Source organism: Dromiciops gliroides, chromosome 1 (genome assembly GCF_019393635.1).
Source record: "Dromiciops gliroides isolate mDroGli1 chromosome 1, mDroGli1.pri, whole genome shotgun sequence".
NCBI lineage: Eukaryota > Metazoa > Chordata > Mammalia > Microbiotheria > Microbiotheriidae > Dromiciops > Dromiciops gliroides.
The window spans coordinates 688,365,268-688,381,908 of NC_057861.1; the positions used below are offsets into that span (position 1 = coordinate 688,365,268).

Sequence of the window (16,641 nt, forward strand, 5' to 3'; positions counted from 1 at the left end):
CACCAGAGGAGCTTGCTCCAGCTATCATGCCTCAATACGGCAACAGCTTGAATATTAAAGAACAAAATCATTATAAGCCCTTCCCAAAGCCCCAAATTATGAAATAGGCTTTTAAAACACCGGGGCTGTGGCAAGGCTGATTTAGAATTTTCAGACACATAGAAAAATCATGTGTCAAATAAGTTTATCAACTGTGTAACCATCTGAATTGTCCAGGAATACAGTCTAAAGTAGCTTATTGAAGATATTTCAATAAAGCATGGTAGAGTCTGTTTTTCCCCCTCAGTTGTGCTGCATTTGACTTCTAGTTTTTCAACTCAGTTTTGAGCTCTGACTGGGAGAATCTAAGTTCTTAAAATGTTATATACATACATACACATGCATATATGCATATACATATACTCATATATACGTACATATACCTATATACACATATGTGTAATGTGTGTCTAAAATTTTATATCTATATGTAAATCAACTTATTCTTAGAATAAGTTCCTTAGTCCCATAGTAGAGCAAAGTATAAACACAGCTTTAACATACTGCAATCCCTGACCCCTCTCCCTCTCTTCCCCCATTATAATATTAGCTCCTGGAGGGCACAGTTACCTATTTTGTACTTATTGTCTTTATAGTTAATCTGCACAAACTTATTTATATACTCACTATCTCTCTTCATAATAACAGGTCCTTTTGGGTAGGGATTGTTTAGTTCTGAGCACAGCACCCAGTATACAGTAGGTACTCAATAAATGCTCAATGAATATTGTTTTTATATCCCCAGCACCATTCACGGAACACTGTGTATACCAGGTGCTTAATAAGTGCTCACTGATTTAAATTGAATTTACATGTACTTTAAAAAAATATAGGAGAAGCAAATAGCAGAAATGCATTTCTATAGTATTAGTTTTTTATGGTAGAAAGAAAGTCAGTCTGCTACTAGTGTGAAGTAGTAGTTCCCCCTCATTAGAGATCTTTAAACAAAACTGGATGTTGTCTAAGGGATTCCTATTTGGACAGATGGTCCTTGAGAACTCTTCCAGCTCCTAGTATACTAATGTTTATCATGAATGATGCCACCATTACTTAAATACCCTTCTAACCCTTTATCCTTATTCAGGCCTTCTCTCCAGCAAGATTCCATTAAGATGACACTTTCTAGGATGCTTTCCTGATTAGTCCCCATCTTACTCAGTATTGAATTTCACTCATTTAACCATTTAGAAAAAATTTCTTGAGTTTCCATTATGTGTTCAAGCTACTATACTGGCCATTGACTGGCAGGAATAAAAAAGATAAAGAAGACAAAGCCTGCCATCAAGAATCACATAATCTACCAGGGAGTGGGGTGTGGGTAAAGGGAAATGTACACAATTAACTACAATAGAAAACAGAATATAATTTGGGGAAAAAAGGATACTTAAAAGTACCATGGTATTTCCATTTGTCAACCAAATCTGGGAGAGAAGAAGGGAAATAAAGCAATGCTTAAGGAAGAGACAAGATCTGAACTCCATCTTTAAAGATGAGTGAGTTTGCAAAAGGGAGAGTTAGAGTCAACAGAGGGAAGGCTTTCTAAACATAAGTATGGAGATAGGATGAATAAATATGGGAGGAGAAAAGTGAGAGCTAGTCTGTGGATGCCAGAAGCAATACAGTTAGTTAATAGAGTGTTAGATTTGGAGTCCAGAAGACTTAGATTCAAGTCTCATTTCAGACAGCTATATGACATGGCACTCAATTTCACTGGGCCTCAGTTTATTCATCTGTAAAATGTAGATACTGGATAAGATGATTTCTGAGGTAATTTCTAAATCAGTGATTCTGTGACCCCAAGTCATATAGCCTCTGTGACCCTCAGAATTTCGGTCAACACTCTAAGACATTCTAAGTTATCATGAACTGTGGTGCGTGCTGCTGGACACAATTCCACATTCATTAAATCAGAGGTCCTTGACATTGAGATAGGCGTTTGGGGGAGGGGTGCTAAGTACTCCAGTTTGTACTACATTACTTTGTACTTATTTATATGTTATGTGATATGTATGTACTTTGTTCTCCAGTTGGAGTGTAAGCGCCATGAAAATACTTGGCACTCCCTGGCTGTGTCCACACACAAAATGGCAAAATGATTACATAACTGTTCCCAATTGTACTTTTCAGTTAAATCAATCAGTCATGGTCAGTCTACATGGCACATGATTGGCAAAGACTCCAAGGCCTCAATTGCTCTGAATGGACTGCTGAGGAGACAGACCATGGCTGATTGGTTTCACTCAAAGTTACGGTTGGAAAACTCCTGCAGCTGTTAAGTCGCCATGAATATGGATATAGGTTGGGTTTCCTACCCCTTAACAGCATCTTATATGGTGTCCTACACACATTGGCTGCTCTGTGAATTTTACTGACTGATAAACAAGTAGAAGTCATACGTACAGTGCTGTTAAATCCAATTATTCTGAACATACATAAGCAAAGCTCCCCATTGATTCATTCTGCACATTTCTCAGTCACTTTTTAAATAAGCTTCAATGATCCTTTTGCTTCAAAGCTATTTTCATTATTCACTAAATTGAATTAAATTCTGTCCCCCTCCCCCCCAAAATATCTCCCCTTAAGGTGGGAGGATATCCTTTCTCACCTCCATTACCCTTAGAGGCCAGGTTTGGAACATCTATAGAAGGACTGAGGGAAATTCTCTCTCTAATCCCCAAGAAGCTAACACTCAATGTAATGATTTCACTTGTCTTTGTTTTTAAAAACCACTATATAAGTAATATAGATTTTTTTTTGAGGTTGTGTGTCAATCTTACCTTGGAAATCATAAAAAACAGACTTCAGTTTCCTTCTTATACACTATGATTCTTAACAAGTAGAAAAGATGGCTAATTTATCATAGTCATTTTATGAAGGAATTATTTTAAGGAACACATATTGAATTATCAGTCCAAACGAGAAGAGATCAACAAATACACACACGAGGTATTTATTTTCAAATTTCTTGGTCTCCCTCTAAAATATATTGTGGAGCCATGAATAAAGAAGAATATACATATATTATGTACATATGTACTTACACATATCTATATCCACTATGGTATGGTGGATAGATAGCTGGCCTTGGAGCTAGAAGGTCTGGGTTCAAATCACAACTCTGTGCCTCTAAACAAGTGACTCATCTGCTCTGGTCTAGGCACTCTAACTCTCTAACTTGAAGGAGAGTTGCTATCTGGAACTGATTGGGGGAGTAGACTCACCAGACAGCTCCTTACAGTGATGAAATCACAGGTCTGGACTTATTTTACACACACACACACACACACACACTTTTGTGTGTGTATCTCTAAAAACCGTATCTATATCTATACACATATATCCTTATATATAATACATATACATATCAATATACACATAAATATTTATACATGTATTTATTCATGTACATATGTATATATAAGCTATAGGAATTTAGTTATATAATACTATTATCATTGGGGGTTGGGAGTAGAGTTACCTTCTAGATCATCATCAAATTCTGCTAAGGTTTTCTGAAGCTGTCCATTAATAAAAATGTCAGCATTATCCTTTGCTGTAACTGCTTCTTCATTTCTGGAAAAGAAGAGAAATAAATAGATTTAGTCTCTTTTAAAAGTGTATCTAAAATCCATTCTGAGAGATAGGAGGGCCAACAATGGAGTGAGAAAGACATCGGTTGAAGCCCTCCCTCTGTCACATATTGGCTGTGTGATCCTGGGCAAGTCACTTTACCTCTTGGTACTTCCGGCAAATGTCTTATGATCTACTAATATTAGTAGAAATGGGTTTTATACTTAAGAGTTCCCTATACTGAAAAAAAAAAAAACAACAGGTCTGGACCGAATTTTTTTTTTTAATCCATTCACTTTGGCAAACACCCTTATCTGTGGGTTCACCAGTTGACTAAATACATTGATCCAATATATGTACATAAAGGGTTAATAAAACCGATGTCACAAAGAAACAGCTCCCATTTGCTCTGGAGTCAGTGAGTCTGAGTTTTAATTCTGATGTACAAAGAAAACTTAATGTTCAAATAGGATTTGTTTGCACATCCGTGTCATTCTAAAGCAGTCACCGACAAATGGTGTACACATACATAAATCTGAGTTACAATAAAACATTCAGGCATATGGAATGCAAGACTATTGGATGGGCAAGGATACTGCAGTATAGGATACTCCAAGGAAACTTCAGACTGACTTTGTTTTCAAAGTTCGTGGTTGAATTTTGCAGTGTTTCCTCATATGACTATATTTGTCATCCTGGGATGCACACCTTCCTTCCTAAAGCACAGAGAGGTTATCCAAGTGGGCTCTGCACTATTGAATTTAAACATGTGGCCAGACTGAAGAGTGGGGCTGGGGGAATAGAATGGGATCTCTGGGTCTTCGTTTGGAAGGCCCTGTTGGGCTGATTCAGTGAGCAGGGCAGGTAAAGCTCATTGTGACAACTCAGGGGTTGTAATTTTCAGGCTGAGTATCCCTTCACATTGCAGCCTAGATCATCACAGGACCCTAACTGGAGGAAACTGCAGGCCCTATTAAGAACAAGGATGTTTCTTATTCTCATTTATCTGTTCAACAAGTGTTTATTAACTGCCTTATCTGTTTTAGACACCATGCAAAGCGTTGGAGATAAAAGGCCAGTTAGTCAGCCAACAAATATTTATTAAGTCTTTACTATAGGCCAGGCATTCTATTAAGTGCTACAGCTACAAAGAAAAGGGAAAAAAGACACACACAACAACGCAGTTCTTACCCTCAAAGAACTCATATTCTAATGGTCAAGATAACATGTAAATAATTAGGTAGTATTCAGTGGACTAGAAGTTTTTTATTTTTACAGAAGGTGAGATTTGAACTTAGTCTGGAAGGAAATTGGGGAGGCCAGTTGGCAGAGGTAAGAAGGGGCAGAATCACAGGCATGGGGTCCAGTCAGGAAAAAGGCACTGAGTAGGGAGATAGAGATGGAGCTTCCTGTGTGAGGGATAGCAAAAAGATTGGTGTAGTTTGATGGTAAAGTCCATGAGGGAGAGTCAAGAAAGATACGAAGGTTATGGAAAGCTTTTAGTGATAAACAGATGGATTTATATTTGATTTTGGAGGTACTTGTGAAGCCACTACAGCTTTTGAACGGTAGGATGGCACGGTTATACCAATCAATGCTTTAGGAAAATTACTTTGGCAGCTGAGTAAAGGGTGGATTAAAGTGGGGAAGAGACTCAAGAGATGGAGACAAAGACAAAAACTCAACAATCTCTTCTTTCAAGAAACTTAGATTAGACTGGGGCAACTCTTCACTAGAGGGCCCACTTTGACCTTCTTTATATACCTTCATTTCAGCCCCCCCCCCCCCGCCCAATCCTGGGCAGATGGCTCATGGTGCCATGTCCCATAATTTTCTGAAGTGAGCTTCAGTGGCCTTGCATCTAATAATGGAACAATACATATCACAGAATGTTTCACTGTAATTAAGATTTATGCAAGTCATTAAAGCTCACCTTCCAAACCGGGAGCTCAGTCTTGGGAGGCTTGTTACTGGGAGCTGTGCCCAGCACAATTTTACCCAGATTTGAGGAAAGAATTAGTATCATTAATTTTTCCTCTCTCAAGACTCCTAATAAGGTGGTTTTGGACACAAGAAGCAGAATGAGACACATGCCTTTGGATACTGCTAAGGTGAGAATTTGCTTTGCTTGACGTTGCATATTTGTTACAAGGGTTTTTTCCTTTTTCCTTTTCTATTCAGTTGCAGAGGTAAGAGGAAGGTGGGAGGAGAGAAAACAAATGCTACTTAATTGATAAAAATAAAATAAATAAAAAAAAAACCCTCCTGAGGCAGGTAGGTGGCGCAGTGGATGAAGCACTGGCCCTGAATTCAGGAGGACCTGAGTTCAAATCTTGCCTCAGACACTCGACACTTACTAGCTGTGTGACCCTGGGCAAGTCACTTAACCCTGATTGCCCTGGGGAAAAAAACAAAAACAAACAACAACCAAAAAAACCCCAAACAAACAAACCCTCCTAATAAGGGCACAGGTAGTCTATAAAAAGATAGCTCTTCTCTGGATATGGGATCACATGATTTGTTTCATATAGGCAGTAGAAAGATTAGTGAGACAAACACTTACAGATTTTTGGTTGTGAAATCTTTTGTAAGAAGTATTTTATGGGCTATGTTGCTTTCACACTGTGCCACCAATTTGAAGATATTTCGAAAGGGATTAATTGTCAATATCTAGTGAAATCTTGGACAGTATTTGCTGCTGGCAAAAGTGAGCACCAATCTTCACTGATGTGAATCCACCCCAGATCAGGATGTGTCTGATATACTTTATACGACCTTTACTTAAATCTCATAGTTTTCTTTACTAAGAGCACAGTTTTTGGGGCCCTCTAGCAATTTTCCAATTTGCCAAAGCTTTGAGTTCTTTCTATTCAGCACTTCTGTGAATTCAGGGTGTGACCAAGAGCAGGTCAGTGAACCTCTTTAAGGCTTTCTCTGTCTCATCTATCAAATGAGAGGGTTGCTCACCTGTCAAGTAAATCTCTAAGGATCATTCTACCAAAACCATTCTCTAAATCTAAGAAGTCTTGAAGACTGTGTAAATTTGCATATTTATATTATAAACTATATGCCGTATAAAGAAGTGATGGAAAAATTATTTTTTTAAAGCATCAAGTTTTTGTTTTCAGTCTTTGATCAAATGTATTTCTTGGGATGACTTCCTTGTTCCCCTTACTCTATTTTCTCCCATGAGAAATTACACATCATCATTTTAAGTGAATTTGAATTTATATGTTTAATTTTAAAATGTGAAGAAAGTAATGGAAAATGAAAATAGCATTCTGAATGCCCCCAACTAGTTATATAGTCTTTGGCAGGTTATTTCATTTCTCTGAGGCTTCAGTTTCCTCATTTGGAAAAGGAATAAGGTGACTTAGATCTGGAAAATTTATTGCAGCTCTAGCATTCTACAAAAACTAGTGGCCAAAGACTTATGAAATATCTGGGGAGTAATTTAAGACAAACAATGATTATGGGGAGATAGAGCTATATTTTCTTCTCAGATGTAAGCTCCTCGAGGGTGGGGGTGATTTTTGCTTTTTGTTTCCCCAGTGCTTAGCGTAGTGCCTGGCAAACAGTAAGTATTAAATGAATGTTTGTAGACGTATTTGTTTTGGAATTGAGCTTTGATATCATTGGTGTAGGTAGCTCCCAGGAAGGAATTCCTTTGGTTAATATAGTGAGAGGAATGTGTCCTCCTCAGTAGGCAGGACACATTATTCAAGTCACAGGGCTTCTTCTTCCCATCTCTCCCGTTCCTTCTTTTTCCTGCTCAGTTAACCACTTGAGGATACTCCTCTCAGATAAGAACAGACTACGTTATTCAAGCACTAGAGGCTTTTCCCCCCTCCCCAAAATTTTCCTTCCTTTCCCTGCTGAGTTAGCAGAGATTTTCTGAAGTTATATAACAAAGGATCAGAAAATCTCAGGTCTGGTTGTCCCAGGGGGTGGGGGCAGCAGGGGCGCCATATCTGGGGGGGGGGTCCTACAAGTTTAGAAGGGTCAGGAAGAATGTGAACCTGGATGGGGAAGGGCTTTTGCGTTAGATCTAGGATAAAAAGGGGAGTTTGCTGTGGCAAGGTGTGGCACTCTTCTAGAGAGTGTGTGCCCTTTCTTACAAGATCGTAATAAAATGGCCTTTCTTCTTTGGACCAGACTGGGAATTGTGCCTCAGTTTATCTGTTTCTAACATATAGGTTAGCATTTACTCTAGAAATTCTAGTCTTAAGAGAGTTACTCAGAGTTTTTTTCCCCATAAATTCTAGAAACTTTTTGACTTGTTCTTGAATATGGCCAATGTATAGTAGATAAATACAAAATTGGAGCAATGTTCTTTTTTTTTTTTTTTTTTTTTTTTGCGGGGCAATGGGGGTTAAGTGACTTGCCCAGGGTCACACAGCTAATAAGTGTCAAGTGTCTGAGGCCGGATTTGAACTCAGGTACTCCTGAATCCAGGGCCGGTGCTTTATCCACTGTGCCACCTAGCCGTCCCCACAATGTTCTTTTCAAAAAGATTTCTGGCTCTGTACTCGACACTAAAAAAGTTACATGACTTGCTCAAGGTAATATGTCCAATATGTATCAGTGGCTGGACTTGATCTCAGAGCTTCCTGGTGAGCTCCTCAGGAAAATATATATGGTATGATGGGTACCCCTTGAGGTTATTCCTTCATTTCATATTAAAGACTTGATGTAGGGGGCAGCTAGGTGGCACAGTGGAGAAAGCACTGGTCCTGGATTCAGGAGGACCTTGGTTCAAATCCAGCCTCAGACACAACACTAGCTGTGTGACCTTGGGCAAGTCACTTAACCCTCATTACCTGGCCAAAAAAAAAAAAAGACTTGATGTAGTGAGATACAATCAGTTTCTCAGCATTGACATAAAATTTATTGATCACTGATCTGGGAAAAGACCAAGTTGGATGAGAACAGACAATGGATTTTTAGTTTAGACATCCTTGGTCCCATTTCTAATAATGGTGTTTACATTAAAGGTTTCTTTTCTCAGCTACTTTTCTGCACCAGAATATGATGCATTATTTTGGGGCTGAGAATATAAGGCTCCGAACATTTTTCTATCAATCCTGTGGATAGAAAAGGTTGAAGTTGTTGTTAAACAGGGAATGCAAATTGGAGGAGTGAGCTATAACCAGACTAAGCCTGTCTTAGAACCAGTGGTCTACCACATCCCAGTCCACTCAATGGTACTTTGAATAGAAAACTAGGGCCATCAAACAAGGCCAAGGAGATTATTGGCTAGGTCTTTTTTGCTTTCTCTTGCTCAGCTGGAAAAGTGGTTCTTCCTTTAAGACCCTGGTGCAAATAACTGAATGATCTCTGAGGCTGGCCAATCTTAAATATGACTCATTTTGCTCTTGAAGTTAACAAACTGGGAAGTAATGAAAGATCTACACCTACTTCTGTCTTTCCTCTCCTAAACTCATTCTTTATCCTTATCATGACCTTCCTTCACACTCTTTACCTGATGGTTGATCTGTTCAACTAGGAGTTACTGCTGAATCCCTTGCTCCCTTGTCTTCCTGACAACCTGGGGCTACTCTCACCATCTACTTTCTCCATTCCTGCCCAAGTACTTGCATAAAGCTCCTAAATTGGAATCCCACTTCAGATACTTATTAGCTATGTGACCCTAGACAAATAAACAACCTCTTTTTGCTTCAGTTTTCTCAACCATAAAATGGGGATAATAGTTCTTACCTCCCAGGTATTATGAAGATAAAATGAACTGATTTATATAAAGTGCTTTGGGAAGCTTAAGATGCTATACAAATATGAGCTATTATGATCACAACCATTCATTATTATTATTATTAGACTGAAGACAAAAAAGGCTTGTCTTCAGCTTAACAACAGAATTGTTAAGGATAGGAATGTGAAGATTTAGTCACTAGCTTGAAGCATTAGTCAATTTTAGGTTGGGCCAGACCACAGTCTTATAAGCTCAAGTACATAGGAGCTTAATATTCTCCCTCAAAAATTCTTCCACCCCAAACCTAGAGACATGTTTCTTGTTGATGATTTTATTTTGGCTCAAGCCCAAGAACAATATGAGATAATTCTGAGATCAGGTTGTATGTGTTGGATAAACATTACCAATGACATTTTCTCACACAGAGTTTGTGATTCTGTAAAGAGCATGATAACCTTCGGGCCACTTCTGTCATAAAACCCGAGGTGCTCAAATGACAAGAGCTGGTAAATCTGAAGCCAAAGCCTAAGGAAAAAAATCAACACAGGTCCTAGGTCTCCCTTGTCCTCTGTGGGATTTGTCCATCAGAGAATAACAGAGGTCCAAGGAGAGCTGAGCAGTAGGGTTTTGGGTTCCACTGGGCTAAGGCCACAATGCCTAAGGAAGCCTCAGCAATCACTTACCCAGCTTGAGACAAAATTAAAGTTAGGACAGCAGTTATGTCAAATTAGCACCATGGGAGATGGGTCTTTATGGCAGCTTATTAAGTGAAAGAGATTGCTGTTACTGGTCCATTTTGAATTATTTTTTAAACAAAGTCATGATACTCTAGCACTGTTTCTCTCATAAAAGGTGAACAGAGATTCTTCAGGGATTTGAACAAAGGATTAGTCAATAAAACTAGGGTGGGGAGGTAGGAGTTATATTCTAAGTATTATTAAAAGAACCAAAGGAAAGTTCTTACTTTTGGAAGAAACAGAAAAAAACATTTTCAAAACAAAAGCTTTATAGGCTTAAAGGGGAAAAAAAAGGAAAAAGCCTATACCATTTAGTTAATGGTAATTATCATTATTTGATTTTAGAATTGTTTCCTTAATTTAAAAAGGTTGGGGTTCTAATATATGACCAAGCATAAGTATAATTACTTTCTTTAAACTAGAACTGGGGCCTATCCTTGCGCATTAGGGGGAAAGCTAGTATATTTATCCAGGCTTTGATTTTTTTGTCTCATCTTTCCTATTGCTTCACTTCTTCTTTAAGGTGCTCAGGAAAAGAGGGAAGTATGGAACACTGATAAAAGATTTGATAAGAGAAGAGCCTGTAAGTTTTATCTCTTGGCCTCTTTTCAGAGTACTTTGTCTGGACCTCTCCTTTGCTCCCACTGCACTGCAACTGGTTGTATACTTAATTGGGTATGTGTCATAAAGAAGCAAGTTTACTCATAATTATCCCAAGTAGGTGAGAACACCCTCTAGAGAAATAAAGTAGTATTTTAGAGACAGCTAGGGGTGTAGTGGATAGCACTTGGCCTGGAGTCAGGAAGATTCAAGTTCAAATCAGGCGTCATGCACTTACTAGCTGTGTGAACCTTCCATTACATGAATTTTTATGTCATATATAATACACACACATACAAAGAAATGAGTTATTTTATTATGTGATGTCACTGTAACTTTGAAATTCAGGGTTTCAGAAGATTTTGCCAACCATATCCCTCAACTAATTATATAAAGAACAGCAGAGAGTTTGGGTTTGAATCTTATTTCAATAACATGTGCATACACACACATGTATACACACACACACGCATGCACATACATACTCTTCCAAAAGTCTTACTGCAGTTTTAAGCTCTAATAGTTTATCTTAATAAAATATAAACATTTTTATGATACTAAAAGAGGCTAGGCTGATTTCTAGAGTTCTAGAGTTATCGATTTAGAGTCTGAAGCAATATTACAGACCAGCTAGTCTAAATTCCCTCACTTTACAAAATCAGAAACTGAAGCCCAGAAGGGTTGAAAAAACTCACTCAGGATCACGCAAAGAAGGAGAACCAGTTTTCAAACTCAGGCCCCCTTGCCTTCAAATCTAGATTTCTTGTCAGTACTTCATCCTGCTAGATTTTCCTATGAAAATGGTAGAGCTCAGGGCATAGAAAATCCTCAACTTTTCTTCCCTTGAAAGGAAATCCTTAATGCAAATACCAAATATTCCCTTGAGAACCAGTAGAAAGTGATGGAAAGAATCCTGGATTTTGATGCTCAGGATCTGAGCTCAAGACCCAACTCTGCCCTTACTTAGCTGTGACCTAGGGCAAGTCACAATCTCTATCTCAGTTCAGTGGCCCTGCCTATCTCACAGTGTCCTTGAGAGGATTACAGAGTGTGTACTACACACTCTTAAAACTCTATATTAATTTATTTTTTCCTCTTCTTATCAATACCACAGTGACTAGTACTTAACCATTCACCTAAACTAAGTAGGTGTCCTTTGGGTGGTGCAGAGCAAGCTGGACTTGGTGTCAGGAAGATATGGGGCAGAATTCTGTCTCTGACACTGGGACTGTGTGACCATAGACAAGTCACTTAAACCTTTCTAATGCTTGTTACTTCATCTTTCAAATGGAAATGACACTTCACAAGAATATGGTGAAAATCAAATGAGATAATGCATATATAATCATCTGGAAATTTAAAAATGCAATATATAAATATGAGCCATAATTATTATTACCCCTTTTTAAAACTTTAGACCTTAATCCTATTTAATCTCTCAATACTCCCCCTACCTACTGATTTGTGGTATGGGTCTCTCTGTGACAACATTTTTTTTTTATAACAAACATTTTTATTTAAAGTTTTGAGTTCCAAATTCTATCCCTCCTTCCTTCTTTTCCCCCTCCCTGAGGCAGTAAGCAATCAGATATAAGTTACACATGTACAATTATGTAAAACATTACTATATTAGTCATTTTGTATAAGAAAACTTGAATAAAAGAAACAAATGAAAGAAATAAAGTGAAAAATAGCATGCTTCAGTCTGTGTTCAACCAATATCAATTCCTTTTTTGGAGGTAGATAACATGCTTCATCATTAGTCCATCAGGATTTTCTTAGATCATTGTATTGCTGAGTATAGTTAAGTCATTGAAAGCTCTTCATCAAACAATATTCCTGACACTATGCACAACATTCTCCTGGTTCTGCTTACTTCACTATGCATCACTTCATATAAATCTTTCCAAGCCTTTCTGAAATCATCCTGGTTTCCATTTCTTATAGCACAATAATGTTCCATTACAATCATATACCATAGCTTGTTTAGCCATTCCCCAATTGATGGGCATTCCTTTGAATTCCAGTTCTTAGGCACCACAAAAAAGAACTGCTATAAATATTTTTGTACAAATAGGTTTTTTTCTCCTTTTGGGTATGTCTTTGGGATATAAACCTAGTAGTGGTATTGATGGATCAAAGGGTACTTACTCATATTTATAGCCCTTTGGGCATAGTTCCAACTTGTTCTCCAGAATGGTTGGATCAGTTCACAACTCCACTAATAGTGGATTAGTGTCCTGGTTTTCCCATATCCCCTCCAATATCCAATATTTTCCTTTTTTGTTATATTAGCTACTCTGCTAGGTGTGAGGTTGTATCTCGGGGTTGTTTTAATCTGCACTTCTCTGATCAAAAGTGATTTAGAGCATTTTTTCATATGACTTTCATATAGCTTTGATTTCTTTGTCTGAAAACTGCCTGTTCATATCCTTTGACCATTTATCAATCGGGGAATGACTTGTATTTTTTTTTTTATAAATTTGACTCAGTTCTCTATATATTTGAGAAAGGGGCCCTTCATCAGAGATACTTGTTATAAAAATTCTTTCCCAGTTTTCTGCTTTTTCTAGGCTCAGCAATGTCTTCTTATTTACACATCATATTCTAGCAATTTTCACATCTATTAACTGAGCTAGGATCTTTGAACTTTCAAGCTCATTAAAGAAAATCACATTCCTCCCTTTGGCAGATGTACTTCAAGGGTTAGCTTCTAAGGATATCTGTGGTCCATGATACCAAAGAGCTAATGGTCTAGAGTGTGAGTTCTTAACCTGGGGTTTAAGCATAGATTTTTTTTTCTTTTTTCCTACTTGGGTAGGAAAATTTATACCTTTATTTTTATTCATCTCTAACTGACATATAGCATTTCCTTCAATTACAAATTTTAAAAAATCATTGGGAGAAGGGGTCCATAGGCTACATCATACTGCCAAAGGGATCCATGACATAAAAAAGGTCAAGAGCCACTGGTCTACCAGGAGAGGGGCCACATGGTTAGTTACAGATTTGGTTGGTATTAGATCCTAGAAGGAAAGACAATTTTAACAAAGTAAATAATTCAAGTACCAAGAGACGAAGACCGTCCCTGCTGAGTCAAAGTTTAGATATAACTTAAAAATTACCCTCCCTGAAATGTTAATATTCTTAATGCCTCAAAGAGTTTGTATTACAGGTTTCATGGTTCATTACATGGAACAAAAGATGATATAGATTTGATTTATTAGTTCCAGTTTTTCGTTGGGTCCCTCCCAAAGATGCTCATAGTCCTACTGTGCTCAGTCACAGATTTTGGATGAAGTCATGGGATTATATATACTTTAGAGGTAGACTTTAGCAATCTCTGGGATTTGGGTCCCATGACTAGAGGGTAATTCAGTAAGTACAACTTATTTTTCTATGAGTAAATACTTGGATTCTAACAGACACCTCAGTGACCGAAAAAACTTTTCTAGTTTATGGAGCTGCTAAATATAGCCCGCACCTTGAAACTTTGCTAAAAGCACTCATCCTTAGTCATATAGGATGATTAGTGGTTCTTTATACTTTTAAAAACGGCAACCTTGGTCTGAATAGCCTTAGGCAAAGTGTGGTGTTATTAATGAAAAAATCAGAGCTGTAGTAATGAATAAAACATCTAAAGTAAACAGCACAAAAACAGTAGCTTAGTTTTGCCACTTTCCATAGTTAAGTTGAAAAAGGCAGGCTTTTTGTTAGGGTCAATGAACTGGTGCTCCCTTGGGTATAGGAGGTGGAGATTTCTGAAGACTAAGGTCTTTCCAGGAAAAGACACTGGCTTTGTGAAACATGTAAATCTGAGGGCCATCTTGATGAAATATATATTTTTTGACCATGGTATTTATGATAAGAGGAGAACCCCAGATCATCTTCCAAGACACCAGACCCTCAACTAAACACACTTCATAGATTAGGACTGATGTAGAGGAATATCAGTTTCATGAATTAGATTTAGGAAGTCAGGTATGTCTTAAAGGTGCTGTTTGTCCTTTGTTCTCAAAGAGGACCACGACCTTGGAATGATGTCATGACTTGCAGTGAATTGGATTTAAGCCAGGGAGGGCTATGCAAGGTCATCAACCTCACTTTTTCCTCCAGAGCCATCTGGATCCTGTGGCAAGATATATATCAGGACAACTGCAGCTAGCCCTGAATGATTTAAGGCAATTGGGGTTAAGTGACTTGCCAAGGTCACACAGCTAGTAAGTATTTGAGGTAAGATTTGAATTCAGGTCCTCCCAACTTCAGGGCCAGTGCTCTATCCATTGATTCACCTAACAAAAGGAGAATTATACCAAAATTGGGAATTTAGTGAAGGCAGTTATTCATAAGGGTCTGCCTGGTTACTGTCCTAGGTTTCTTCTCCTATTCTCTTAACCTAAACCAGGTAAATAGGCACTTACAGTTCTGGCCTCCACAGTGAAGTTTGTCAATCAGCACTTAATAAGCACCTATTATGTGCTAGGCACTGTGCTAAGCACTGCAGATACAAAGAAAGGCAAAAAATTGTCCCTACTCTTAGTCTAGTGGGAGAGAAAATATGCCAACAACTAGTGTGTGTGTATTTCTATACAACCATACATATATACATACATACATATATTCACACATAATAAGTTGGGGATTATCTTGGAAGGTTGGGAAAGGATTCTTGAAAGAACAAATCTTTGTTAAAGTTAGTTGATTAAGTTGGCAATACCTGGTGATTTTTGGTGCAACTCTAATCATCAGGCAGAGGGGTCATGCTGCCAATATCTTGCCCCTGTTTTTATAAGAGCCAGTGTGGAAAAGCAGATAGAATACTGGACTTGGAATTTAGGAAGTCCTGAATTTGAATCCTGACTTTGGCATTTACTAGCTGTGTGAGCTTGTCATTTAACTGTTCTTTCCCTCATTTTCCCCATTTATAAGCCCAAAATAACAATACCTGTAGCATCTATCTCTCAAAGGAGTAATGAGGTTCAAATGAGATAATATATATAAAGGATCTAGCACATTTTAAAGTATTACGCATAGGAAGTTTTAAAATCATTTTATTGCATTGCAGATAACATTATTGACCTTCCCATATGATTTTTAAGTGCTCCTTCTTGGGCTACCAATGGCGTGTGTGTGTGTGTGTGTGTGTGTGTGTGTGTGTGTGTGTGTGTGTGTGTGTGTGGTCAATCTAACACTTTAGGAGGGCTCAAATACCAGGAACTTTAATTCTTCCTGGCAGGCTTCACTGTGACATATAAAAAAGTTCAAGAGACATAGTTTCTGGGTAATTAATCATTTTGTTAATGATAGCTAGTGGATAACTAATAAAAGGGTCATTTGGCTGTCCCTCCTAAAACAAAGACCCCTCCTAGAACCCACTTAATGCTTATATGCCCTTGGAAGTGTGGAAATCAACTCTGATTGGTTGACAAATAATGAAAGAATGAATATTATAATGAGAGGCAGGCTTATTCTAATGAGGGTCTGGGGGATATGACTGATCACTCAGTCTTGGACAAAGAGACTTATCTATACCAGACTACCACCTGTCCAGGGCAATCTAAACAAAAGGGTGAATCCACTTCTACCCACCCAGACCTGACTAAAACACAATGGGCTGGAATCCATCAATTCACCTAAGCCAGAATTTCTTTATCTTTTGATCATATCTAAACTCTTCCAGTTGGGTGGGGTCTGAATAAGATTGAAGAAAATGTTAGTGAATGAGGAAATAGGAAGGGAAAAAATTCTAGATTTCCCCAGTAGTAAATGGTTATTAATATAAGAGAGAAATAATAATTTCTCATCATCATTAGTGAAATCTAGGACTTATAGACCAGGCAGGATCACATTGACTACTGGGTGTCAGCTACACTTGGTTCACTGCTTTTTAAAAGAATAGGCAGATATTGAAAACTTGATTAAAAAAAGCAAAACAACTCTTGTGGGCTGGAATACGTAGACAAAAACAGTGCAGGAAGCAGGATG

General features: G+C 37.9%; 1 protein-coding gene across 1 annotated transcript in view; it reads right to left on the bottom strand.

The window, feature by feature from the left end:
* Nucleotides 1-16,641, bottom strand: part of COBL (cordon-bleu WH2 repeat protein) — a 366,578-nt gene that overhangs the window by 37,367 nt on the left and 312,570 nt on the right. The window contains exon 14 of the mRNA XM_043972590.1: nucleotides 3,518-3,612. Within this exon, the coding sequence (XP_043828525.1) occupies nucleotides 3,518-3,612 (95 nt within the window). The remainder of the gene's footprint in view (nucleotides 1-3,517; nucleotides 3,613-16,641) is intronic.